The following is a 27566-nucleotide window of genomic DNA, read 5'->3' as shown; positions in this document are numbered from 1 at the left end:
ACATTAAGTACATGTAGCTGTCCTCTTTTGTCTCTATTAGCTGCAGTAGATATGCTAATTGTGATAGTCAAATATTATTCAATCCTTGTTAAGATATAGGTACTTACTTTAAGCTACGCTCAACCGGCTATGTGTTTGTTCTCGTTACATAGTATGTTCGCTATGTGTAGACTATACACGTCTGCTGTCGTTGACGAATGGCTTCGTTAAACCATCGAAAGTACTTCCATCCCCCTTCTAATGCCTTTCCAACAGCGATCCTCGTGCGCGATTACAAGAAATCTGATAGAAAGCTTTTCAACGCGGTTCTATCGGCAGTAAACGCGCGCAATAATAAAGTCGTCGTGGCTACTTTTATTTCTCGATACTCGTGTAATCCTTTCAAGAAACCGAAGGTGGATGGAAACGGACAAAGCGCGGCGAAGCAGACGTTGCGAGGCTCGCTTCTCCACTTCTCCTACGGGAAGTCGTGTCACGGCCACGATAACGTGTCTAAGATTTGCATCTTCGCGAGGGAATTCCACGATCTCGCGGCACGAATCTGGAATGCGGCGTGTTCGCGTCGATATCCAGGCTCGAAAAGCGGGTTTGCTGGATCCTCCGGATCTCGATTACTCGAGCAGCGCCCGTCCCCGTAGACCGAAACCGTCCGACACGAATCTCCGATCGCAAACCAAATCCCGTCGTTCTGTCGCGTGTTCGAGCTTTTCTTTCGTATTCCGTCGGATGCGAGCCACGATGGATCAAGGACGTAACACGACGTCGTGGCACGACTTTAAAGCAACTCACCCGCCTTCCGGGACAATATGTCACGCGCCACCATGATCGATACTTTTTTCTACGTGCTATCCGGGACGCTCAGGGTGACGCGTAGAACTTTCCGTCCACGAGAAGGTCAAATTGCTTGAACGAAAAGAAACGTGGCGATGGGGAGGGGGGGGGATAGGAACAAAATCGATAAGTTGCTGCGCTTTTAATACTTTTTAGAGAGGAAGGTGTAGGCGGTGGTTTTCTGAAAGTGATTTATGGTACTGTGATCCTTCTTCTTGTTGTGTCCTATATTAGCCGAGAAGAAAATACTATTTAATATGAATGTCAGAATATGGAATTGGAGAAACAGATAGAATATTTACATGTTTTATCATAGAATCATAGAACGATGCTTTTAATATTTATTAAAAATTTAACATGCGCTAAAAAATTAGGGTGACCTTAAAGATATTAGCTTTTTGTTCTCTTTAATGCTAGACGAGAGGATAAAATATTTTTGATGTAGATATAAAAGTACAGGATTATGTAGGATCACAGAACGATGCTTTTGATAGTTATTAAAAGAGGAACGTGGAATGGTGAATAGTTTTAAAGATGTAATTTATTTAATTTGTTGTTAGACCACAAGAAGACATCTTCCGATATAAATAGGAGTCGATAGATTTCGATAAACAAACAAACCATGTAAAATCGTGGATTAGAATATTCCCATGAAATTAAGATAATCATTGAGATAATCTGATGGAATCTGCGACGCAGCTTTCAAAGGCGGTGTCCACGGTTACATCTAATTGTCAGCTAAATACCTGTCTCGTAATATGACAGTGATCTGTGCATAAACCTGGTAGATACAGTCAATTCGACACGACATTGTTACCGGTAATGTTAACGTGCAGGTATGCGATGTCGTTGATGTGAATGATGCATGTCGTAGCAAGAAACGATACGCCGCTACACGTACAGTTAGAATGCAATATGTAATCGGTATATATTAACACGCTCTAATTCAAACGTAGGTGTAATTGAAGGAGTTAATGAAATTCTGTCTTCTGATCTTTCATGCGAAACGCCTGCCTCGACGATACACTTTTTCTTCTCCTTCTGTTTTAATTAATAGCCAACGCAACTTTGTGTAAACGTGTATATGCGTGAATGTACATCGTAAAAGTGAAAATAATTAGAAGAACACTCGTTCGAATGATTTTATCACTGGTTAAGCTATCCAATATACTAAAAGCTTCAACCCTGTTACAGGATACGATTCTAGGAATTGGGACGAGTCGTAGTTTTTTTTCTAAGTAAGGAAAGAAGAAGTCGGTCGTGGGAAACATTGCGCGATTTAATAAGATTTACTCTCCCCTGACTATATTTTCTTTATGAATTATACGCAAACCGTAATTGCGGTCTCTCTTTAGGACTGGAATAATCAAACCTAGACTTTCTTCTTTGCAATTGCGAAAAAGACGTAGAAACATTTGACGAAGTTAATGTGAATTTTTGTTCAAATGGAAACTTTATCTTTGCCATACTATTTTCATAGTTATTTATATATCTACGCGTGTGTTTAATTATTTAATTCTAATTCTCCTTATATGAGTTCTATGCGTCGATTGCAGGTCCTAACATATGTTCTCGTCCTCTCTATAAATTGACGGTTCTTTCTTTATATTTACAAATATATAAAAATATATCAAATCAGAGATATTAAACAACCGAGACAGTTTAAATTAAGTTCCTTCAAATACAAGCGACAGAATCGTGGTTGAAAGATAAAAGTAATTAAGAGAAGTTAGCCAAACGTCAAGAGCACGCAGGTTATCAAGAGTATTGGAACATTCGAAGGTAATGATCGAACGGTACCATACCTATGCAAATAACATATATTCCTGTGACAGCGTGCATTTAGGTTCATGGCTGAGACGCCATAAGCGCGAAACCATTATTCATCCTACCTTTCTATTATCAGACGCTTCTGAGGAGGAAATTACGAATCGCATGTTTAACTGATCAAACGTCTGACATATTTCTTTGAAAATAATTTCGCGACGTTAACACTTCTAGTATTATTCCACGACTTCTTCATGATTGATGTTTATTTAATGAATCTGCAGAACTATCAACATCGAGGATTTCGAGCAACTTTCCCTATTCACCGAAAAATCAATCGTATATAGCTTATATAGATAACATTTTCCTTATCGTTCTTCGAGATTCGGCACACAACTTCGATAACTATTACAAACCATTTCAATTTTTCTCACTGATTTTATTAAATTTTATTCGATTTCGACAAAACGAACGAGAGGCATTGGAATCCGATTTTGCGGACAAATAAACGCGCGCCAATTGGCTCGTATACCTACCTATTAAATCAGAATTTCTTCCGGTAGAGTAAGTTAGTTGAATGCCTAATCAAGCAGAGATCAGAATTCGTCTGGATCATTCCATTGCGCCAAAATCGTGTACAGATGAATAATTCGGCAGTGACCTCGGTAACCTCCAATTATCGGTACCGTGGGCACGATAGGATCGAAGTATATGTAGGTTAAAGTCTGCACCGAGAACATGCAAATGCTCTCAGAATACTATTAATTAAGGTCTGATGTGCATTGAAAATTCTGTCAGGCTGCGAATCAAGTCGTCTGGACAATTTTCAGACTGTTAGTTGCTATTTCAATTCGTTATTTATAATGGAAGAAGAGACGGAAATAAAGAAAGAATATGTGTTTAATATAGCAAATATTGAAGGTGAAATAAATCTAGAATAACTGTTCCATTTTGGAAAAATGACGAAATTAACCGTCAATTTGGGACGTATTAAATCATAATGTATAAAATATTCATCAATATTTGCTAATATACAATGACATAATTTATCAGTTTTAATCGACGTTTATTGAACTGAATATGTATTGCATTAAACATGTGGTACGAGTGAACACTATGGTAGGACGATGAAACGCCTTGATAATGGCCAATAAAGATTTCCATATTTTTACCAACAAGCCGTTTTTATTTTTCACTAACTTGGTGAAATAAAGCGGAAGATGTAATTTAAACTTAGGTCAATGAGACTTTATTGAGTGAGTTAGATTTTAGCCATGATTTTGAATCATATATCGTGGCTTCCCACAACAGTAGCAAATACTGTCAACGCATATTTTCCGGCTGGCAGACTCGTTTTGTATTGGAATTGGCCAGACCGGACGTTTACAAATTTGAATTTGAATGGTTGCTTCGTGAAAACGGTGTCGGAGACAAAATGCAATATTTTCATGAGGAGACCGTTTCGTCCGCGATGTTACACGCGATTGAATTGCTTTCGATTCGATCGTACCGATCGAACTTTTATTTTTCGTTCGTTTCAGCACGAAAGGCACGCCGAAGAAACCCAGCACCGACAGAAAAGCAGTTCGATGCTATCGAACTTCTCGCGCCGACCTTAATTAAAAGTTTTAATTAAAGGTTAGCACGAACGCTAGCACGACCTATGCATATTCAACGCTGTAAAACATTTTTCGCGGTTCTCACCTTTCGTTCTCCTGTGTTTCTTTGATGTAACTATTTAGAAGAATTAGAATGTGTCTATCCTTGGCATCGTGCGAAACTTTAATTGGAAAATTTGCAACTTTTCAAATTGTCCCGTTACGATCGACTTCCATGCAAACTAGAAACGCCTAGCCACGGTTGCTTGTTGTATACACGTACGTATGTACGTACGTATATAATTAGGACGTTGAAGAGAACTTAAGAAACGTGACTGCGGTTTTTTATCGTAGGCGACAGTTTTTTCCGAATATTAGACCTAGGACGAACTACTTCAGTGACGACCTGAATAGCTCGATCTTGGTTCATCTAGCAATCCAATTAACCGACTTTTCTCTCCTCTCTGTACAGTTTTCAGAACTGGGACTCTTCTTGCATCGTTATGTTTTGTACTCTAAAAATATTAGAATTCACGAAACAAAAAGGAAACTTATCGACCTAGATAATTTGACCAATATAGCAATACATTTATAATAAATAAAATATCAGAAAATCGAATCATCTTTATTACGAGAGAAAGAGACGCGAAAAAATGTATTTCATATCGAAATTCCTTGCGAGAAGTAAAAAGCGACGAACGAGTGGTCCACGAAAGAGGTGGCGAATAAAAAAAAGTAATAAACGAAAGTAGAATCGAGCGAAGCGGGAACCATTTGTAATTAAGAAGACCAGACAATGGTATCGAGATATTTTGGTGAGAATGAATTCTTTCGTTGTGCAGTTAGCACGAACAATGCTTGTTCTCGACGAGTCAAGTGACTTCTCGACCTCTCTTTTGCTATAGAAACGACGCCGTGAACAGAAATGTGGTCCGAGCTCGTTTAGGAAACCGGAAGGTGACATACCGTCGATCGATGTTCCTTTACCTCGTAGTATTCCACCGAACACTGGTAATTCTATCAAGTGGAACGATTTAACATCTATATTTCATTGTGGAGACCATTATGTTTAACGTGAGAACCCCGTCAAGATGTGTAAACCGATTTTGACGAAGCGTAGTAGATAAATAGATTAACGAAAAATATTTAATCTCTGTTCGAAATAAAACGACGATAATAAAGCTGAAAAACGTTCATAAATTTGTGAATAGAGGCAATATTAATCTTACAGATAATGCATGTATGGAAAGTGAAAGTTCTTACTTACTAATACAGAGCCTAGTTTTTAACCGAAGAATGTGATACGAGACTAGAACAGAAATTATATGTTTTGAAATTGAACTCGAGCAGTCTCGGTCGACAATGATGTATGGATTGCGCTACGATATATGTGTATAGGCGCATAGTAAGAGTGCTAACCTGTTAGAGCTATAAAATACTAAAATCATTAAAATTTATGTAAGATTCGTATTAAGTGTTACGCAATAATTTGTCTCAAGTTCCATACAAAAATATTTAATCGACGGTTTACGTGTTACTCGGTAAAAACTTTTCCGCGATAAAAATCACGTTTCCTAATTTTAATTCCGCAGCCTACAGTTAATCTACTAAATTTATAACGTGTCATTAAAGGTTTTACAAACTTTCTTGTTGCGCTACCGTAAATCAAACGGTAGCACTTTAAACCATGAATATACCTAATTATAGCTTTCTTTTTAGTGCGTCGTAAACCAATAATTAACTGACATATGCATAACGATGAAACAGTTAACCGTTTTATTAAAACAATAAAACAGAAAATAAAACGTCGTTGCGCAGCAACTCGATCTTAAATCAGTAAAACATCGTTTCCGCCAGGGAACGATCGCGTAGATACAAACGAGCTTCGTGGCGCTATGCCATTTACCCTTTTCATTTCCGTGAATCCACGAAATCGCATCGCGATCATTGACAGACGCAGATTTTCGACTGTGACGTTTGCTAATGGAAGCATCCTCTACCGGTCTAACAGAGTTTGTCAGTACTAAGCTTCGTTAATAATATCCCATCAGTATACCGATTTTTATCCTTCGGGGTTATAGTCTGTAATCCATTCTATTGACAAGCAGTGTAATTATTTTTTTGAAACGATGGATACAACTGTAATGCTTGATGTAAAAAATACGAATTGTAAAGTAATCGATTAATAACGGTAATCGTTATAATTAACAAACTTAGAGAATTCCTCGCTATGAATAGAGAATCTTTACCGTAAAAACTACTTTCTACCTAGGCCATTACAAAGCATCGATCGATGGAATCGAACTTCATTCGGATAATATTCCGATATTAACGTAGTTATCTCATCCAACGATTAATAACACACAATACGATTTATTATTGAATCGCATCCTATTATTCATTCTTAAGAAGAGGAACTAACGACTCAGCATGGAAACGTGAATGGAGGCATAGTGACCCACAGTCGACATAACATTGGACACGGCTTGCTTACGAAATAATTCACTAACGAGATATATGTCGGACGTTGAATATTCTTCGATGGTAGGCTCGGTTCGATAAGCCTGTCTAGATAGGAGCGATCGAGAGCATTCGTGCGTGACGAATCATGGGAATAGATCGACGGTCGAGCAACTTTCTCGTGCGCGAGGTTATCACCGGGTTACATTGCATCTAACACTTTGATTCAAAGGAGAAAGAGTGAGTCCCCCGCGTAATTATGCGTGAGCCAGCGTGTAAAATGATTTCGATTATGTTTCCGTTGCAGCCGCTGCACGATCAACGATCGAACGCGTACACTGGAAAGGAGAGGAGACGAATTCCTGGGCTGAGCAAGGCGCAGAGGCGTATCAAAGCGTCGAGCACGCCGGCGCTTTTGGACCGTGATGTGGAAAGGTGAGTTGTTATTTTTGAATCGACTTTTATAATTCATTCGATTCTCTGAACGCATCGAGACCTGAGAGAAAATTTTATCGACACGTCCCGAGACATCTCTGTTTTTCATCTGTGTCTTTACGTTTCGCGCATCTGCCAACTATTTTTCATTTGAAAACGATGCTTTGATTTGTTATTTATTTTTCGACGTCGTTGCTGATCGTTCGTTTTGGAACAATTGCAATGTAATTTACAACAATACAGGTTTTAAGGACGATTAGTCTTCTACGGTGTAAAAATAAAATAATAGATTGAAAGAACGTGACTTGGAAAAATAATAAATTGAAAGAAGGATAAGAAAAGATAATTTTTAGAAGTTTCACTCAAATTTCATCGAGTTTGCTATTGTAGAATTAAAATTCAGGATGCCTTGTATTATCCTTTCATTCTCTGTCAACTTGTCTCGCAGCCACAGCTGGCAGGCGGCAGATAAAGTACGAAACCTGTCCGTTTCGTGTCTTGTAGACTGTGCGCGCGTATTTCCCTGTTTCAGGAAGCATTGTTTGCATCGGACGAAAAATATTGTACAGGTAAATATTGAAGTTGGCTTTCCTCGCGCGAGGCAAATATAAATACGATAAACGACGGATTTATGTACTTTTAATGCGTGTCCATTTGAGAACCACAGCTTCCTTTTACATAACGTAACATAATCTTCGTAACATAATGCGATATAATGAACGAGTACAGTGTAAATTACTATTATAAATCTTGAGAGCAAACAAAGTAGATACTTAAAATTAAGAGAACACGCACGACTGACTTTAGAAAAAGTAGGTAAAAGAATCAAGCGTCGCTCTTCAAAGAAGAACGCGATAATAAATTACAAACAAAGAATTTCTTAAAGCAACAACTCCAATGAATTTTATATTTCGTACAGAAAAAGAACAATAATTATTCATCATAAGATTATTACTATTACGTTTATTATTACAAAACATGGTACAACAGAATTTTTATAGTATTTATACAAAATACGGTATAATCAATGAAGGAATGAAAAATGAACAACCAGCGATTTCCACTTTGCTTGATTATCGACAACGTCGAGAGGTAAAAACGGTTTTAAAAAACAGTTGATCGAAGAGCGGAGCATAGATCAAAGGTGGCGGGTTGATCGCATCCAGGTTCGTTTGAAGTGCCTCCTCTTGCTTTCCAGCTTTCCATCATGACCTCTTGATCCCTTCAGCGTGTCTCGCAGCCGGGGTTGTTTGTCGAGGCAAGAATAAAGACGTTACTTCGAATGACCCGGCTCTGTTCTATCGACTTTGTACCTGGACGAACATTCATCCGGTCGTTGCTCTAATTACCAACTGAATAGAAAATCTCTCGCGACATCCTCTTTAGTTTCACGGAAGCGTATATTTGCTGCCGGTCTGTTTCGCTCCAAAATAGCCCCGTTAATATTTCACGAGTAACCCTTTGCTGCAAATTGTTCGAAAATAGCCGTTACATCGTCGTGTTTCTTGATTTTATACGCTAATTATGTTTAATTTAGAGGAAATTCTTTTTTGTAATCACTGTAGCGTGTTTCGTCTGTACAGGTAACCCTCGTATAACACGTTTCCTAGTTAGGTTCCGACAAAATGCCTTGTTATGCGAATTCGTGTTATACGAAATAAAAAACTAACATAAAAGTAGAGATTAGGTTCCAACAATTAACGAAATATTCTTCTTATTATTAAATTAACAAATATATACTGTTTCTGATAAGAGATATGTTTATCAAATTTTATTAGAAGTATGTTTATAAAAAAAATTAATAATTAATTAAGAGTTTTACATGTTAACATCATTTATGTTAGTTATAAAGAATGTCATCGATTTTTTTGTCAGGGAAGCTCTGACTTGCTACCTGTCTCTAGCGAACAAAATTTTTGAGCGCAAAGGCTTAATATTCCACGAACTAAAAATGAATTAAATACGTCAATATTCCAAAATTCCGTATGGTAAGTTGGGACAAAACACAAACAAACACACTTGCTCGAATAAAGAATAGTAAATGACGTTTAAAAATTCCCATCACGTGCCTTTTTTTATCGGAGTTTTCTCCAGTTCTCGAACCGTGTTAAAGCAAACCATGTTGTGCGGGAATTTCCCGGATACTCAAACTGTGTTAAAACTAATCCATATTGTAAGAGTATCGTTTTATACACGGAATACTTGTGTTATGTTCTGAAATTTCTGCTAGAGATCTTTTTTATGAGAAAATTCTTTCGCATATTGCTAAGTTTCTACCATCGCGTTGCTTTTTTTCTTAAATGTGTTAGAATTTATAAGAAAAATCGTAGGATCCCTTTGTTATTAGTTCGATCAAAGAGCCTCTAATGGTAAAATCTGGTGGTAGTTTTATCGAAGCGATAACAATTTATCGGAACGCTAATTTTCTTCGCTTCGAAAGTTCTCTCAACTTGGTAGCCTCGACAATGAGACGCAGCCCGGCATTATTCTGATTCGAAGTTTTGGAGAACGACAAGTTCTGCATTCATGACTCGCCTGAGTCACTTGCCTTCCACTTACGCTCTATTTGACGCTGCAAACTAATTCTCAATTGCGCGTAAATGTTTTGTATTTAAAAATTTGAATTCCAAGACAACAGAACGAGTTTAAAGAAAAATATCCTGCCAAGAGGAAATTTAATTAAAAGTTCCAGAAATCCGATAAAATTTCGTTCTGTAATTAGCAACTTTATCTTCGATTTGATTTTTGAAGTTGACAATGTGAAAATAAAATGAATGCTTGCAGAATTTCAGATAAAGTTACGTATAATTAAAAGTCTGAGGATTTGAATCAGAATCTAAATACAACGTTTCAAATTTAAAAATTCAAACTTGTCTCTCCTTAAAAATCCTTTTGTTTAAAAATCGTATAAATCCATCCTTCGAATTATTTTGTAATATCGACGGTATTTTTTACGAAGCTTTAACGGTGGATATTAAGTTTTTATATTTTTTAATTCTCAGTCCATCTTATGGCCCATTAACAAAAGAACTTAGCCTTATCTTTCACGAACATCGAAAACTTTCTAACTTCCTTTAACCATATAAAAACTGATAAAATTTTCTTTATTAATATCTCTCTAGAAAAATTTGCAACTCGTATAAAAATTTCTCTACGAGGAACGATCTATATAGAGGGCACAAGTTGCAAGTTTTCGTATCACTTCGATCTGTAAGAAAATTTTCATTATAATAAAATGCTTAAAGATCCGTTACCCAAAGATCTACAAGCGATTCGTTCCAGTCTACATACGGTTACATCGTCTTCGAGAGATCAAAGGGATCGAGGAGAAATTTATAAATGATCGATGATCGAACAAATTAACTATCTATTGGTTTCTCGTGAAAACAGTACCGAGCTGATTTAAACGCCTACGTGATACTTACAAAAATCGAGTGTACTCCACCTACACGTACCGGTACTAGATTTGAACACAAATCGATAAAAAGGAAAGTTATCGTTTGTTCCATGTTCCACGTGCCTTCGCTACACAGAAGTCACATAGTCGAGAAAACGATAGAAGAGTTTGTCGACAGACCGGTACCTCATGAAAAACGATAACATTACGAACGTGACCAATATTTCCAAGTTTCCCCTTAGCGAAATTTTTTTACAAATTTTTGTCTGACCTACCTACAAAGAATTCCAACGTACCTCGAGTTACTTTAACAATAGAACTAACAGAGGAATACAACTTTCTAGAAATTCTTCGCAGACATTTTTTCAATTTACTTTGTCATATTTTTAGATGTTTCAATGACTTTCAATTTACAAATGTATATTTCACTTCGATTTTTTTCAGTCATTAATAGTTCTAGTGTTAAACGACGTCTTCGAACGTTGTCGATTAGAAAATACTAGAAAATCCGAGAAACGCTCGAAAAAGGAACATAGAGCTACTACAGTTTTCACAGTATCTGCGATTGAAAAATGTGTTGCCCTTCCCTCTGCCGGAAACTTTTTAAATGCGCAAAGGGAAGAACAAAAACGGACCACCGGATCGACACAGTTTCTCTGAACCATGGCAGACACAGGAAGATTGCAGTATACCGATTTGCTCTGTGAACAAAAGGAGGAGCAGGGGAGGACAACGGAGACTAGCAGAATCCTCAAAGAGTCAGAGATTTGGCGCGGCGCGGCGCGGCGTGTCAAATTTGTACGTGGAAGGCGGCGCATTTATGATAGGACAGTAAAAATTCTGGCGATTAAAAAGAAGACGAAAGAGAATCCAGCGGCCCACTGTCACTACAATGGATAAATAGTACCTTTTGTGGAGACTAACGATGGCACTTCTTGGCTGCACCTCTTCCGTCCACAGTTCGCTCTGCCGAGAGAGAGAGAGAGAGAGAAAGAGAGAGAGAGAGAGAGAGAGAGAGAGAGAAAGAAGGAAAAAAGGAACGAAAAGCGAGGGTGGAACGGAATGAAAGGAGAAGTGAAAAAAAACAGCGTGTAAAACGTGGTGGGGGAAAACGAGCAACCCCTCGGCGTGTCGGTATACCTGAAGCGACCCTTGAAATCTGTTCTCGGAAGAGTTCACGAGGTGCACTGGCACACAAACCTTACACGCATGCACGTGTACACACACAAAGGCACGTGGGACACACGTGAGACTGGATTTGTGTGGCTGCCGGAGCCTTCAGTCGGCCGCAGCTCGTCGTTCAATGCACTTCCTCGTGGGCCAAAGTAGTTTCGATCAATTTTCTTATTTCGAGTGTGAGCCTTGTATTTTCGCGTACAATACCTCTTCTGTGACTCCACGAAACCAATTGCTATCGTACAAATGTATCCGATGCTTTTACCAAGACATTCGAACTTTTCGCTGCAATTTCTACCCTTGATCGAACAACCGTAAGAATCGTGTTGCTCGCTTTGGTGATTGTGTCTTGAGTGCGTTTGAGTGATTGAAGTTTCTCGTAGATTTGCTTTTTTAGACATTGACTTTATGAGCTTTGTAATCCAAGTGTAACTCGTTCATTGTAAAGAAGAGGACGGATTATAAAGGAGAATGTGCGTGCTCGTAATTATATCGCAGCCGATCAACAAGTGACGGTTCCTCGTTGGAACCTCGGAACAACGGCGGTAGGCTTTTGTCGTGAAATAAAAATTCTAGCGTACAGGAAGAACGATTTCCGTGAATATCTTTATGCCACGGATTGTATAGGCCTGCGAGCGCAGCACGAGACACGAACGTGTACATGCATATGATGGTGGTTTGGTGTACTGGCCGAAGGTTTTAGTCGCCTCTACACCGTCACTCGACGCATTTCCTGTCTAAAAGTGGTTGCAAGTGGTTTTTCGTGCGTCGAATAATCTCGAGGATTTTATTATCCAGGCTTGAATCGTATAAATAGAGAACTGTGAAGGAGAGAATATTTTTGTTCCCCCTTTTTTTTTTCTTTCTTTTTTCTTCTAAGAAGTGATAAATTTGCACCAAATTTTTTAAAACAAACTTTTTATCATAACAAACAGGATACCGGCGTCGGTTATGCGTGAATATTTTCAGTTTAATGTGTTTTCGAACAGTGTAAAAAGTGCTCGTGTTTTCATCGCGAGAAGTTTCAGAGAGTAGAGGGAGAAACGTGACGAGACCGTGGACGTAAAATGTTGATCAAGCAAAAAATAATAAAATACATCGGATAAACGTTAACCTGGAAGAGAATAGAATCCTCTCGATGATGTGGTACGTGACGCTGCAGCATGTTATCCTATTAATCTGACTTAGAAAAACCGCGAACACGAAAGAGTATCGTTGATTCTAGCAACTACAACTTGGTAACGTTAATTCACTTTCTTTACGTTTGCGACGTAAAAGAAAAAAATATGTTTTGCGGGCGCGTAATTAACTCGCGAAGGACAAAAATAATGACTCAGAAATTTCATCATTTTCGAAAGAGAACGCAAAACACGAAACACGTCTACGTAGTTATCTTTTACTTTCGGAAATACAAAAAAAGAGAAGAATGTTTTTTTTTTTCTCGATCGTATTTCTCCAGAACCGATCTCATTCCAAACAGGAATCACATATCTTCCATTACGTAAAACGAGAGACGTTTTAAAAACAAATTCGAGAATCTGATTTTCATGATTATATGTGATTATATGAATAACTCTTAATTAATAACGTCTTCAAGTAGCACAGTCGCCGAGTAATGTTTTACTCGGTTCGATAGTTTCGTTAAAAGTCGTATCAATAGTCTCGGTCATTTCAAATCAAAAGAAGAACTTTTCACAGTAATATTCGTTTTGTATAAAATCATTTACTATTTTCACAAAACTTTTTCGTGTTTTGAAATAAAATAAAGATACTTGCGGCAAAATAATGGTACGCGCTTTTTAAATAAGCAACGAACGGTAGTGCAGTTTCTCGATATAGAACGAATCAGCGTTCCACGAAAATGATACGTAATACGTCATACTTTGAGAAAGTATGGGAACGCGATACACTTGTGATTCGCGAAAATTTCGAAATATTTGGAAGCCGCAGGTTTCCGTTCTCCAGAAGCGACATACGCAGAGGAGGCTACTCGCGACGGTATCGTTTCCGTTATACAGCCTTGTGTAGACACCTGGTCAGCTGCCGTGCTCGATGTTCAGCCGCATAAATTGCCGTGCGCACCTTCGTGATCTATCAGTTTTACGACCCGTATTTGCCGCAGCCTCTGCGCCGCGGGAAGAAACGGTGGTTGAGTTTCCTAGGGCCCGTAAATTATTTTCCTCTCGCGATCACAATGGGCCATTGATTAAACGAATAATCGAAACAATCGCTGCTCACACCTATTAATTCCTATGTATGCGTGCCAGCAGCTCGAGAATCTTATTCGTAATCTCAGCTCGTAATCTTTTCTTTTCGTTACGACAAAGTGTATGTTGAATTGATTGATTCTTTGGAGTTTAGAGAAATCATCAGATACTCCTTCCTTTGATGCATGCGATTCTATTTTATTTCTTTTTCGATATGGTTAGAATATTTTCTATAGAAAGAGGTCAGAGTTGATGTATGGATTTACATTTTCCTCGGTTAACCCATCCGCAATGGATCGCAACAATGTAACGATACGGACTACGACGGACTTGAATTTGAAGAAATAAATTATAATATAATTTCGTAATAATAATTCATAATAATAATATAATTTTATAATATAATTTGAAATCAGATTCTATGTCCCTGTGGGCTTCGGTGATGCCATTTTCAAACGTGTTATACCACAAATCTTCTTAACAAAGGAATTTTTAAACAAAATATAATTTGCATTGATATTTTACGTTTAATATTTAATCAAGTAATTGCTGAAGTTAGATTAAACTAGCTTCCCATCATTCGCATATCAACTTTAGCCGTTTCGATTAGATTTGAGGAATAATATTTTTACGTAAAATACGTCTATCTACAAGTACTGAAAGTTCGATTTTGTTATTTTCCGAACAGTCGACAGTGGTCGGGAGACGAAGAGGATGAGGGTACAACAGGTCACGTAACAACGGAGCATCCTCTGGCGGAGGCGACAATTCCCTTGGTCTCCCACTCGCGTCTTCAAGAGCAGCCCTCTAACTTAAGTGCCAATCTTGTGACCGCTTCCGGGACCCAGAATCCTCCTCGTTCGAGCACGCAGAGCCAGCAAGAGAGCGTTTTGCAGAAATTCAGAAAGAGCTTCTCCTTGAGGTTCCACAAAAAGGGCAGCAAGGAGAGCAACGAAAGCGAATGCCCGGCCGAAGATAACGATGGATCCGGACCTCTGGACGAGGAGGAGGAAAGGGAACCGCCGATTGTCACGGAACAGACCCCTCAACACAAAGAAGACACCAATAATGACCAGAAATTCCGGTTAGTCCGATTGTCATTTTTAAATTGCGAACTTTTATGCATTTATCAAAAATTCGAAGATATATGAAACATTTAAAGTAAAGTTGTCGTTGTAACTTTCAATATATAAGTAAATCTCTACTTAAGTTGTATTTCGTCAGTTTTGTTTATAAAAATATAGATTTGCATAGAAATCCACATAGAAGAAATCATTATTTCTATTTCGTAAGAAAATTAAATCCTTGCAAATAAAAAATTCCATTCTCAATTTGAATAAAAATAAATAAGTATTAAATCTTCGTCACAGGTTTGGCCCTCTTGTATGGAGAAGCAGTAAGGAGAGAAAAAAGGGCAGCAAAGCTGCCAGAAACGCGAAATGCAACAGCGGAGATAGTGGAATACAAATCGAGGTAAGAAAACAGCGAATCGTGGATAAAACGTGTTTGTACTTTAGTTCGTAGGAGAAGAGATCTAAATTTCAAATTAGCGAAACTAACGAGATGCACAGCATTTCCTTGAATCTTCCCTGCCTGGAGGATATTAGTGTACATCGATACAACCATCCATGCAACTAGTCCCGTTTTAGAAAATTCATTTTCCTATGAAGCGTCACGCCAGTCGATGGACTCTCTGTATCGGAAAATAAGAAACATATCCAGCGTAGATTCGATGAGTAACGAAATAAATTGTAAACGATATAGATGGTATCTGGTGGAGCATTGACTGGGGGTGGTGGTGGTGGAATGATGGGGGGTGGTGATAGCTCCGAGTCCCACGATACGGACGTCCAAGACGAGACGGACAGCCCTCCAGCCCTTCGTAGGCGAGTCGCTGACAAATCACGACCCCAGTCCGAGCTCATCAACCAGATACTGATCGACAAATTTAAGGTAAAGACTATCGTTCTTTGCCCCCGTTTGCCCTGCTACGTCCAATCTTCGTATTAATTATTAACAACCGCCAACCGCACGAGAAGTTGTTCGTCATCGCTGTATCTGTGCTTAACGTCGTTGACTAAATAGGAGCACCGCAAACTAGAAAGTGTTTTGTATATACTTTTGTGCACCATATCTGGTGCAGAAAAGCGACACGACCTCGTTGCGATCTCGTGATGACCCTATGCGATTATATAGGACCGCTGTAGAATTATATTTTTAATGTTGCAATACATACGAGCGTGTGATCCTGCTACGAGAAATATAAAGATACCGTACAATTGCACAACATCACTGTCATGGAATTGCAACGACGGGACGTCGTGTTTCTCGCCTGCACTAGGATTACATTTTCCATAGTGGAATCGTACTCTCGTATATATTGCATCATTTCGTTAGAAATATAAAGCTAACCAGATCATAAAATATCGGTACTATAAGATCGCAATGGCGTTATTCGCATCGTTCCTTTGTATTTGGGTCCAGAAACATTTCGATCGACAACTCTTTTTTACTGTTCTTATTTAATCTTTCAAATACGAAACACTCTCTCCATTATAACTTTATTCGACTGTGAACAATTAATTCCATATAACAATTGTATGGGTATGATACCAAGAAACGAAGATTCCGAAGACAAACGCTTTTGCTTTCGATGGCGTGAAAACAATCCATTTGTCGTGGATGTTGCATATGTACGTTTTTACTGCTTTTATTTGATTCGTGTGCAATTCTAGTCCTCGTGTCACATCATCTTTATCGACGCCCATCCTTCTTCTCCCATTTCTTGCCTGGTCGGTCGTGTATAATTGCTATTGAGAGAGTCGCACATTTGTAACCATTATCAGGCGACACATATGACTGTTTCCTTTGACACAATAACTCGCATTACTCACGTTTGTGTACGGTTTAGCCACGCTCGTACAGATCACCGGCAGTCACTGATACGCAGTCATAGACTATATCGCGTTGGCCAGGATACGAGGAGAGGAAGCACACTCCTGGTTAGTTGATATCGGACCGAGCACCCGTCCGAACACGATTTATGGAATCATGGACGAAAGTCGAGTCATCGCTGTTTGCTTTCGTCACCGTGTTTTTGCCTGTGTGGTCGTATATAACAAAGACGTGTCAAAGATATGAACCCGTTAACGTGTCTGTTCACAGTGAAATTTAAGCTTTATGGGATCCAAAATTGGGCTAAAAGCGTTTAAAAGTTTTTTTGACCGACGCGAAACACAGGTAAATAGTAGAACATAAAAATTTGAATAATAAATGTAACGTGGATCTAATTCGACGAGCGTGACACCAATAATATGGCACCTCTTTTCTAACATCACTGTGTGCATCCTAATCCACAAATTTGGCTACTAATGTATCTACCACGAGTACATAAACTTCCACGCTGTGAACGTAACTGAAAATGCTAAAATTTATTGGTGTTTGTGCATTAACAAAATTCCACGGTGTATATCTAATCGTAAGCAGAGATGGAAACGGCACTTGGCTAGCTTGATGATCAAGCAATTTTCTGGAAGACTGGCTTAACGTCACACACCCAGAAGAGCTGCATCGTTGCTTATCATTCGAACGTTGAAAAGTCGATGTTAACGAAAGGATGTGTAATACTTTCAGGCGGATCTTCAGAGCCGCACGTCGAGGCACCAGCATGTACGCAGAACGAACAGTGATTTAGGAGGTCAGAGGTTACTCCAGTGGGATACGAGGTCTGGTTACAGCCACGCGCACAATTACCGCAGGATGCTCTCGACGCCATCACCGATCAAGACGAGGCCTCCTAGACTCAGTCCGAGGCACTCCTCCCATGACATCGTTACGCTGAGAAGGTGGGTTTAATGATCGTGATCCGTCCCGTGCTTTCGCACCCTATCGCAAACGCCTCATTGACTTTTTGCCATACTGCGAGCGAGGGTCAATTCTGACGAGAGAGCTGCAAACCTGACGCAATCGCTGGCGAAATTTCCCTGTTTATTTTCGATACGCTCGAAACTTTTGTTATTATTATCGTACAGGGTCGGACACTTCCAGATTTGAAACGCCTCAATAACTTTGTAAATGTTGATTCTAACGAAAATCCAACTGAAATACAGTATTGTATACGTTGAAAGAGACGTGGGCTGTAACGTTTACAATTTTTATATTTGTATTCCGGAATGTACACGGCGATTGCTTGGTTTTCAAATACTCGAGGATATATTATTCTCTCCGTTAGTCAACGAGTGCGTGAACGCAGAAAAAAAAACATGGAAAAATCTAGGTGTTCCGTTTGTCACTTGTTTGAAAATCTGAATGGTCTATTCTTGAAAAAAAGAGCAGGCATTACCTTTGAACGATTCGCTGTTTCTTTTCCTCTTCTTTTTTTATTTATTTTTTTCTCTCCTCTTTTTTTTTTTAAATTTTGTTCAATTCGGAAGGAATCATAGCATGACATTACAATATCATCAAAACAATCCCTTGAAAGATTATCCTTGACGAAATTTAAATTCTTTATTCTCGAACCTTTCCAGTAAATCGAGGGAGAATAGTGGTAGGTAGACGGGTATTATAACAAACCACTTTCTTTTAATTTTTCCTCGTAAAACAGTTGGTCTGTCACGCGTTACTATGTACGGAGTGGTTCTTTCGTACTTTTTCGATTATTTTTTTTTATTTTTTTATGTAAAAGGATTTTCCATTTTTAATGCAGACTTTTATGGTAACGTGGTAGCGATAGAAGGTTCCACTTAAAGATCCTCATCTACTACTTAAACGTCTAAAACCTATGTAAAATATGAATACAAATGTAAAACGTTAGCAATACACCATCAAGTTTAGGAGAAAGTAGCAAAATAATTTAAAATAGGTCTATAACAGAAAATTGAATTCAGTAAACAAAAAAAAAAAAAAAAAAAAATAAAAGAAATACGAGACATTATCTACGAGCAGAAAGCGTTACTTTAAGAACGAAGAAACGAGCATTTTTTGAGGTAGGATAATTTACAGAACCACTCTGTATACACATGTATACCTTGTCGTATGTATATATATATATATATTTACCTATTGTAATTCGTTGCTGAATGTTGTATCGATGCTTCTACGTAAACACAAAGCTTGTTGATCCTTTTCCGACCATGTGCAGTTAAAAAGAAAAATTAACGACGATCTTATTCTGGTCCCAGTAACGCGAAAGGGAGGAGTTCTCGGACAAATTTGAGGCGTTCACTTAGTCAACCACTGGGTATCAATCAGCTATCACCCTTGATGCGCACCAAAACTGCAGGTAATGCTAACACTTGCCAAATTAAAATCGAACTTTACTTGTTGATATTGTTTGAGTTCTAACGTAGACCACATACTTTCCTTTCTTTCCTTCCAAGCAAATAAGTAATATTTTCTTTCACGTTATACACTTTGATTAACTGCAAACTGTTATAGTTACACATTAACACACTGACATGCTGTCACATTGTAACACTGAATTTTTTAATTTTGAAGATATGGATATCGATACTATTTTTTAAAAAATACGTGATCATTTATATTTTTTTTTTTTTTTCGGAGAGGAGCACATTGCTTGTTTGCTTGGTATGAAAGCACACTGGTAGCCAACCCGTTGACGAAGATTAGTGCACACTTTCTCTACTCCAGTGATATCCAGTTTCTCTCTAGATCACTATTTCCGGCAGTGCTCTAAGTTAGCATGGCACCCTTTGTAAAAATCTCAAAGCCGTCGTAACAAAACGCACCTGTAAGAAGAGTTCTTAACAGTAAGGAATGCGGAACACTCCTGTATTAAACGTGTTGATATCTTCGTTCTGTAAGGATTGCTTTCTGTGAATACGCTTATGTTTGCAAGGTGCAGTAGAAATTAACCACCCTTAGAGAGTTTCACGAAACATTTCGATAATTAAGAAAAATGAATTTCATCTTCTTTATTACCGAAAATATTCAAGAAATATTTCCACGTGTACTATGTTTCGTAAAGCTCTACGAGAAGACTAATTACTCACATGAAACGTGATAAACGATTTTTTAATCTTTTGCTGCCAACACCAGCAAGCCTGCGATGGATACCTACACAGGGTGATTTTTTGTATACGATTGTTCTCTCGTGTTAACAGATATAAGCAACAAAACGAAAGCAAAACAATACTGACACATCGACAGATACAAAACACAAAAGATCCTCGGATCTCGAACTCGTTTTTTTCTTTTCACGATAAAGACAAGAGTCGTTTTGTTTAAAATCAGGCGCGAGGTTGCCCGGTGGAAACGTCCTGTCTGAGGACGAACAAGATGGAAGAGGTGGAACGTCCGACGATGAAATGATGTCTGATTCGGAATCCTCCATCGCCTCTTTGACGGACAGAAAGAAATCCTTCGAGCAGACGATGGACGAAGAAGTTGTAATCCTGGCTGAAGCTGTTTGGGACCACGTGGCGATGGAACCAGAGGAGCTAGCTTTTCGTGCTGGCGATGTGATCGAAGTTTTGGACAACCTAGACAAAGACTGGTGGTGGGGCAGTTGTAGAGGAGAGCATGGCTGGTTCCCGGCTGCATTTGTTAGGGTATATGACCAATTTTTCTTAAGATCTTTACACTAAAAATATCAGAAATTTCGGTTAATATAATATTTCTCGCTTTAAAGCAATCACTACTATTTTAACTGAAATAAAAAATAAAGCAAAATTTTACAAGTAATTATGTATACTTATTAGCGAAAGTTATAACTTTTTTCGATTCATTCATGAATCAAAATGACTGTGGAATTACAATGATTTGTATTGAACTTTATGTCTTCAGTTACGCGTAAGCCAAGAAGATACTGTCGAGGATTGTTTGGCGGCGATGGCCTCTGGAGGCGCGTCAAATTCGCAACTAAGAAGACGTACCAGTGTTTCGCTGTTATCAAATGAACAAGTCAGAACGAGCGTAGTTCGTGAACTAGTTCAAACCGAAAGGGATTTCGTTAAAATACTGAGGGATGTTGCGGAGGGTTACATAGCCGAATGTCGACGGCGTACGGATATGTTTACAGACGAGCAGATAGAAACGATTTTCATCAATCTCGAGGAGCTGTTGGACTTCCAATCTGAATTCTTGAAGGATCTGGAAACTAGAATCGACTGGAGTGCTCCATACAAGAGCTGCGTCGGTGAATGTTTTCTAAATCATGTAAGGACATCAAAATTATTTAATATCCATTAGATATTTATTTCAATAGCAATGTTTGCTTTAATTTTATGATATTAAAAATTGTTTCAGAGAGCGGGATTTCGTATGTATTCTGAGTACTGCAACAGTCATCCGATGGCTACCGCCACTTTACAGGAGTTATACCAACATAATCGTTATAGCAAGTTCTTCGAAGCCTGCAGGTTAATGAGAGGGCTGATAGAAATTCCTTTGGACGGATATTTATTGACACCAGTACAGCGGATATGCAAGTATCCACTCCAATTGGCAGAATTACTGAAATATACGAAAACCGATCATCCAGATTACCACAAGATTCAGGAAGCTCTAGAAGCGATGCGAGATGTTGCGGTTTTGATTAACGAAAGAAAGAGACGGATGGAGAGCCTAGAAAAACTTGCTGCATGGCAACTAAGGGTGGAAGGATGGGAGGTAGGAATCCTAGAGAGATAATGAAATTTATTTGTACAATATTATTTCGAAGCTCTCACTTATTTCGATGGTGTTATACTTTAATATCTTTTATTAATACTATAGGGTGAAGATCTCATAGAAGTTTCGTCACAATTAATTTATCAAGGAGAAGCTGTGAGAGTTACTACCGGCATGTGGACAAATAATATCACACTTTTCCTATTCGACCACCAGTTAGTGTATTGTAAGAAGGATATCTTAAAGCGAAATACTTATGTGTACAAGGGACGAATTTATCTCGACACGAGTGAAGTGATCGATGTTCCCGATGGGAAAGGTAAATTTTTCAAACCGTGTCTCATTAATACATCATCTAGTTCTAGTTTTATTTTTAATATTTCAATCGTAAATTGTTAATGGTTTGTTCACAGATCACCAACTAGGTGTGACAGTAAGGCATTGTTTGAAAGTATACAGTTGTGTTCGAGATAAGTGGTTGTTATTCTGCTGTCGCACAGCGGAAGAAAAGCGTCGATGGTTGGCAGCCATGACCGAGGAAAGGAGACTGGTTGCTCAGGACAGAAATGACGGATTGGAGTTCCCTGCTGCGGCCAGGCAATTAGCTAGGATCGCAGCAACGAGACAGCAGAATAGACCGCCAATTAAACCTCGCAGTACGTAAAATAATTATTGTCTGAGCCTTTACAATAAGTACTTTAAACTTATGATATTATTACAATTGTCTGAATTGAATAATTACAGACAAAACGTACAAAAGAGAGTCGGCTTACGAAATGCCTACAATGGTTGGGCAAGCCACCACAAACTCGTTAGGACGTAAAGTTGGCACTTGGTTCACGTTCGGTAGCAGCAAGAAAAACACGCGACTTCAGCCGTCCTGAGACAGGCCTACCTTCGTACCATACATTGACTTGTGAAAGTCTGACGAGAAGCGCTTAATCGTTGCTTCGCAACCGTGATTCACAAATTACTTGTCGTTCAAGAAACATTTCTCAGAAAATTTCTTCACATCGAGATTTATTCGGATTTTCTTCAATGTTCCGACATTTAAGAATATTTGAATAAACAAACGGACATCGTATTTGTTTTAATCTGTACGAAAGCAAACGATAACAAGCGCTTGTCACGTGTATGGAACGAAGGTATTTTATTTATCTAATCGTTAAGTTTTATCTCTTAGTCGTTGTCGATTCAACAACATCGGTACGTCCTGTTAAAAGGGTAAGCAAAACGCTACGATTTTCGTCGGTCTGAATGTAGTTATTCTCGTTTAATTTAAATCACACGCAGTTCGATAAAAAGGAAGTATAACTTTGTCGATATCGTTAGCGATATTTATTTCACTGCCTCGAAGAGGATTCTTCTAGATTCTGTGCTCTGTCGTCTTACAATCACACAGATCACTGCAATCACGGAGTGACAAGGTATTATCACTTAGTTGTTTTCAGAAAAATGATAACCGTTGTTTGTTCAAAGTATAATCGCAAGAAATATTACTAATTAAGCATAATTATAAATTCATATAAGCAATGTTTAGACGAAACGAACAATATTACAAAATGGAAAAGAATAACGTGCGGAAAGTTTGAACTATTAAAGGCAAAGCGATAAGTATCGAGGCGGGACGAAATAGAAAATATTATTGAAGAAAAAAAGCTTGCATAAACTAAAAAAATGAATGCACTTACTATTAGATATATATGAATATTATGTGTAAAGCCGATAGCGAGCTTTTGCAGTACTAAAGAGAAAGTACTAGTCACTCTTATCACGGAATCACATAAAACACCAGTGATAAAACTTTAGCATTATGGGAATGCAACCGCTTGTACGTTGTAAGCAATGAATGGATTAGCAGTGGCCACGTGTTTTTTTATGGTAATAAAGACTGATTGAGAAATGCTTGAGCAAATAGGTACGGAGAGTAGCACTGAGAGAAAAGTATAATCAAAGCGTAACAGAATTTCGCTAAAAGTAGATATATTTATTACTGCAGAATGAAAGACGTTCCAACTGCATTATTGGTTTAATAACCATTTAGATAGTCTCCTCTAGTATGCACATTGAAATAAAGAGAAACAACGTTGACACAAATATCATACCTTGAAATTTTCTCTCAGTGAAGCAAAACGTATCACAGTACATAGTATCATAAAAAAAGAAAAGAATCTTAACTTGTTTCACGCCCTTTTACTGCCTAAAATTATCGTCATTTCATCTAAAGCAGTAAACCATAATACTCATCGTAGTTTGTACGAAGGTTTTAAATTTTTGGTAAATGGACGGAGAATTATATTTCTACGTCGAATATGGAGCGACAGTATTAATGATATAGGTACCACTAAACATGTAAATACTCGCATATCAAGCTTGTTTTCTACTGCTGCTGTAGCAGTTTCTAAACGGGAAAAAAATCATCTGAGATATCTTTCAAGTTTTTCTACTCTTGTACAGAAAAATGTTGCGAGAATATTACGATGAAAGCCAGTCAGCAAAAACCTCTGTGTTTTGTATGTAAAAAATAATGGAAACGTGCACACTGTAATTCTTTATCGAGTACAATTCAATTAACGTTTCAAAAAAGCTGATCCATCAATTGTGAAAGTTTTCAACACTGCCAATATGTTCACTAAATATTTTTTTGTTCGTTCCTGACACTTTTCATCATCTTAATGCATATATATTTTTCGAAATATACGTTCATAAAAAAAAAATAATTGTTATTCTATCTTCGATCGCAATTTTGCAGAAAAAAGAAGAAGAAAATACTTGTAAAACATAAACGATACACAGAAGTATATTTTTGCTTATTTCCTGGCATTGTATTTACTATATGACGAGGACAATATGATGACAAAATGAAAGAGCAAGATTCCTACTCAACTGTACAGAAACCATTAACCATTGATGTTTAGACTAGAAGCGATACATTTGTTGCTGAACCTAATTCATTTAAGAGTTATTTTTATAGGACAAATTTATTTGTTCGAGCGCAATTTCTCTGTAAGCATTGTTATATAAGACCAACTATAATGGCCAATGTGACTAAACATAAGGAGAGAAATATCATATGTTAATTATAAACGCTGAAACGATAATATCGCATATTGCACAATTTAGAACTTTTCATTCATTGAATTTTACTAACATCAATAAAGAAATAAAACTTCTGTAAATTATCAGAGTAATATTACAAATATTCGCAAGACACATTAGTTACAAAATAAAAAAAAGGAGTTTCAACATAGCAATGGTTTATTCTTTACATTGACTATATCTTATTAAAGACACGTAAAGTAATTAATAATTCAATATATATCCTTTCTATAGTTAGGAATTAATAAATTTGTATTGTTACTCTGAAAATACTAAAACAGACTTTGCACAAACGTCAAAATGATGTGCTTTGAAGCAATAATATTACTAGGCGTTACAGGAATAACAGTTTAGGCTGTTGCATATGTATGTGAATGCATATATTTTCCCTTATATTTAACATAAATAGTTGCGCGTGCATATTGATGATTGCCATATTTTATAATTGTGCGTTATTAATATGCACGTGAACGTTCCACTTCCGAAAATTTGAAAAAAAAAAAACTGATACAATAATGTATCGCTTTGTTTCATGTAAATAATTAGGTATTGTACTTTATAAGTGTAAATATTGTAGAACTCTTCGTTAGCGGAAACTTCAACATGTTCTAGGCCATAAGGAACTTTAAAATTGAATAACATATAAATTTTGGATAAAGATTAATTATTGATTAATAGCACAATGTTTTGTATATTTATATATTTAATTTAATGATTTAATAATAAATTACCCTTTTTGCTCGATTGTTCACGTTATAAATAATTATCGTTTATGATATGTACAGTTGAAATTACATAATGTTTACAATTGTTTTCAAAATATAAATATATACTCAGTTAAATATATGTAAATAAACATTTTATAATTACTACATCATTATTATTTTATTGCACTGAATTATATATATGTCCTACACATTACTTTTCGCGAGTACTATTAAAGGTAGTATACTTTAAATAAAATCATACTCAAGGAAAAGATATTTAATAAAAAAGACCACATCTATTACTATTTATTATATGTATTCACGAAAATTAGGTACCTAGTATGTATGTGGTACTTTTTGCAATTTGAGCTTTTAATTCAGAATTCTCTTTCCTCAATTGATTTACCACTTGCCTTAGAGTTCTAGCTTCTTCTAACAATTGAGCATTTTCATCTAAACTTTGTGAGAAACTTTCTTGAACATCTCGTAATTCTGTAATGTACTGGCATGCCCTTGCTAAAATTCCTCCTTTACTCTGTAAACATAAAATACCAATATGTATTAGACATACATATGTCTTTTACAACAACGCATCTTTATAGAAACATGAAACCTAATCTGTCGAACGTTGTGATCTTTAATTTGATAGAACAGAATGGATCATACATAATTCGATAAAATACTATAAAACGGAAAATGTTGTACATCCTTTATTTCCTTATAAAACGAAAAGACTTATTGGACAACCTAATACTTTAAACTAAAATACCATAATAATAATAAAAAAAAACTGGTGGATGATATATAGGACTTAGATGTATAAAAAATATATACTATATTACCTGTAACTCAAAATTGGTTTTTACATCTCCATCTCCTGTTGAACTTTGTTCACACTCAGGTAAGAGCTTCCCCAATTTTGAAATCCAATTATTTATTTTGTCCCTACGGCGTCTTTCAACTTCATTATGTGTTACCCTTCTTCTTTCATCTCTCTATATGATATTATATAGAGTAATAATTAATATCATTCAGCAATTTCAATTCGATATAAATCACATAAAATATTCTACCTTTTTAATGGTAGTAAGGATATTTTGTGGATTATCTATTTGAAGTTTAACACGTGGTGCAACTGTTTTTGTAGTTTCTGAGGTAACTACTTCATTACTATTGCTAAGTACGTAGAACTGACCATTTATAGGTGATGTCAAGACTTGAACTGTATTATTTATAGGTGCAGCTATTGATAATTCAGTGTTATTTGTATGATTATCACTAACTTGTACCACACGGTACGCCACTGCATTATCATTTCTATTTACTTCACATAATTGATACTGAATATTATCTTCTTCTGTGACGGTTTCTATTTCTGTGTCGCAATCTATTATTTCTGCTTCTTCTAAAACTACGCCGACATTGTCATTGCTAATTGTATTTTCATCCACACTATAAAATATTATATACTTACAAAAGCATATACGGAAAAATGTGGTATGAAATAACCTTATACGTTAGACATTTATGTTTTCCAATTTTCATATGGTATAAAAATATACATTTGATTTTACGAAACATAAATATAAATTCATATATTTAACAAAAAATAGATTATTTTACATCTTTTTTAAGTTCATAGAAATCAATAAAAACATTCTATTAAGAATATGTCATTATTTTATTTTTATGATTATATTATGGTAAAAAAGAAACATTTCACAAAATTACAAAATCAATAAAAAGCATACCTTTCATCAATATTGCCAAAATGATTTAAAACTTCCATTGTAATGTTCAGATCAAATTACCTTGAATCAAAACTTTATCCACATAAGAATGCATTACATTGCACTTGCACTGCGATCTATTTACTGTAGGCAATGCGTCACAAATCAAAAAATTATGTAGGTAAAATGACGTATTTTAAATATTAAATATTTAAATATATAAAAATATTAAATATATTATCATATTTAATACAAAGTGTCAAATTCTTATAATAAAAGTATAACATTTAAAAAATAATTGTACTCAAACTATTTAAATAATATTTTTATAAATAATTTTATTGACTATCTAGTTATAAGAAGCATAAGATATATTTCTCTTTAACATCTTTTATATAATGATTCAAATATTATAGTATCATAATATTAATGAATAAATATTTAGAATATTTATAGAATTTTTGCACGATTAATTACAGGCAATAAAGGAATAATGGCAATAAATTAATATGTAGTAGTTATGATTTATC

General features: G+C 36.7%; 2 protein-coding genes across 10 annotated transcripts in view; one reads left to right on the top strand and one right to left on the bottom strand.

The window, feature by feature from the left end:
- Positions 1–25170, top strand: part of LOC126921457 (serine-rich adhesin for platelets) — a 134435-nt gene extending 109265 nt beyond the window's left edge. For 8 of the 9 annotated variants that reach the window (XM_050733071.1, XM_050733076.1, XM_050733070.1 and 5 more), the window contains 12 exons: positions 6964–7091; positions 14560–14955; positions 15242–15344; positions 15636–15824; positions 17505–17716; positions 19052–19152; positions 20124–20440; positions 20676–21047; positions 21138–21500; positions 21606–21819; positions 21914–22156; positions 22245–25170. In XM_050733071.1, coding sequence (XP_050589028.1) covers positions 6964–7091; positions 14560–14955; positions 15242–15344; positions 15636–15824; positions 17505–17716; positions 19052–19152; positions 20124–20440; positions 20676–21047; positions 21138–21500; positions 21606–21819; positions 21914–22156; positions 22245–22384 — 2778 coding nt within the window. In that variant the 3' untranslated portion in view covers positions 22385–25170. The remainder of the gene's footprint in view (positions 1–6963; positions 7092–14559; positions 14956–15241; positions 15345–15635; positions 15825–17504; positions 17717–19051; positions 19153–20123; positions 20441–20675; positions 21048–21137; positions 21501–21605; positions 21820–21913; positions 22157–22244) is intronic. The other variant, XM_050733079.1, reaches the window with a different exon arrangement.
- A 435-nt stretch (positions 25171–25605) lies between these two features.
- Positions 25606–27256, bottom strand: LOC126921477 (upstream stimulatory factor 1-like). The gene is made up of 4 exons (XM_050733139.1): positions 27058–27256; positions 26380–26758; positions 26149–26301; positions 25606–25841 (listed from the first exon to the last, which is right to left on the bottom strand). Exons 1-4 carry the CDS (start codon positions 27093–27095, stop codon positions 25635–25637), a joined length of 777 nt encoding a protein of 258 aa, XP_050589096.1. The 5' UTR covers positions 27096–27256; the 3' UTR covers positions 25606–25634.
- Positions 27257–27566: the final 310 nt, after the last annotated feature.

Source organism: Bombus affinis, chromosome 10 (genome assembly GCF_024516045.1).
Source record: "Bombus affinis isolate iyBomAffi1 chromosome 10, iyBomAffi1.2, whole genome shotgun sequence".
Classification (NCBI taxonomy): domain Eukaryota; kingdom Metazoa; phylum Arthropoda; class Insecta; order Hymenoptera; family Apidae; genus Bombus; species Bombus affinis.
Note: the sequence above shows the minus strand (reverse complement) of the source record. Positions and strands in the feature narration are given on the sequence as shown.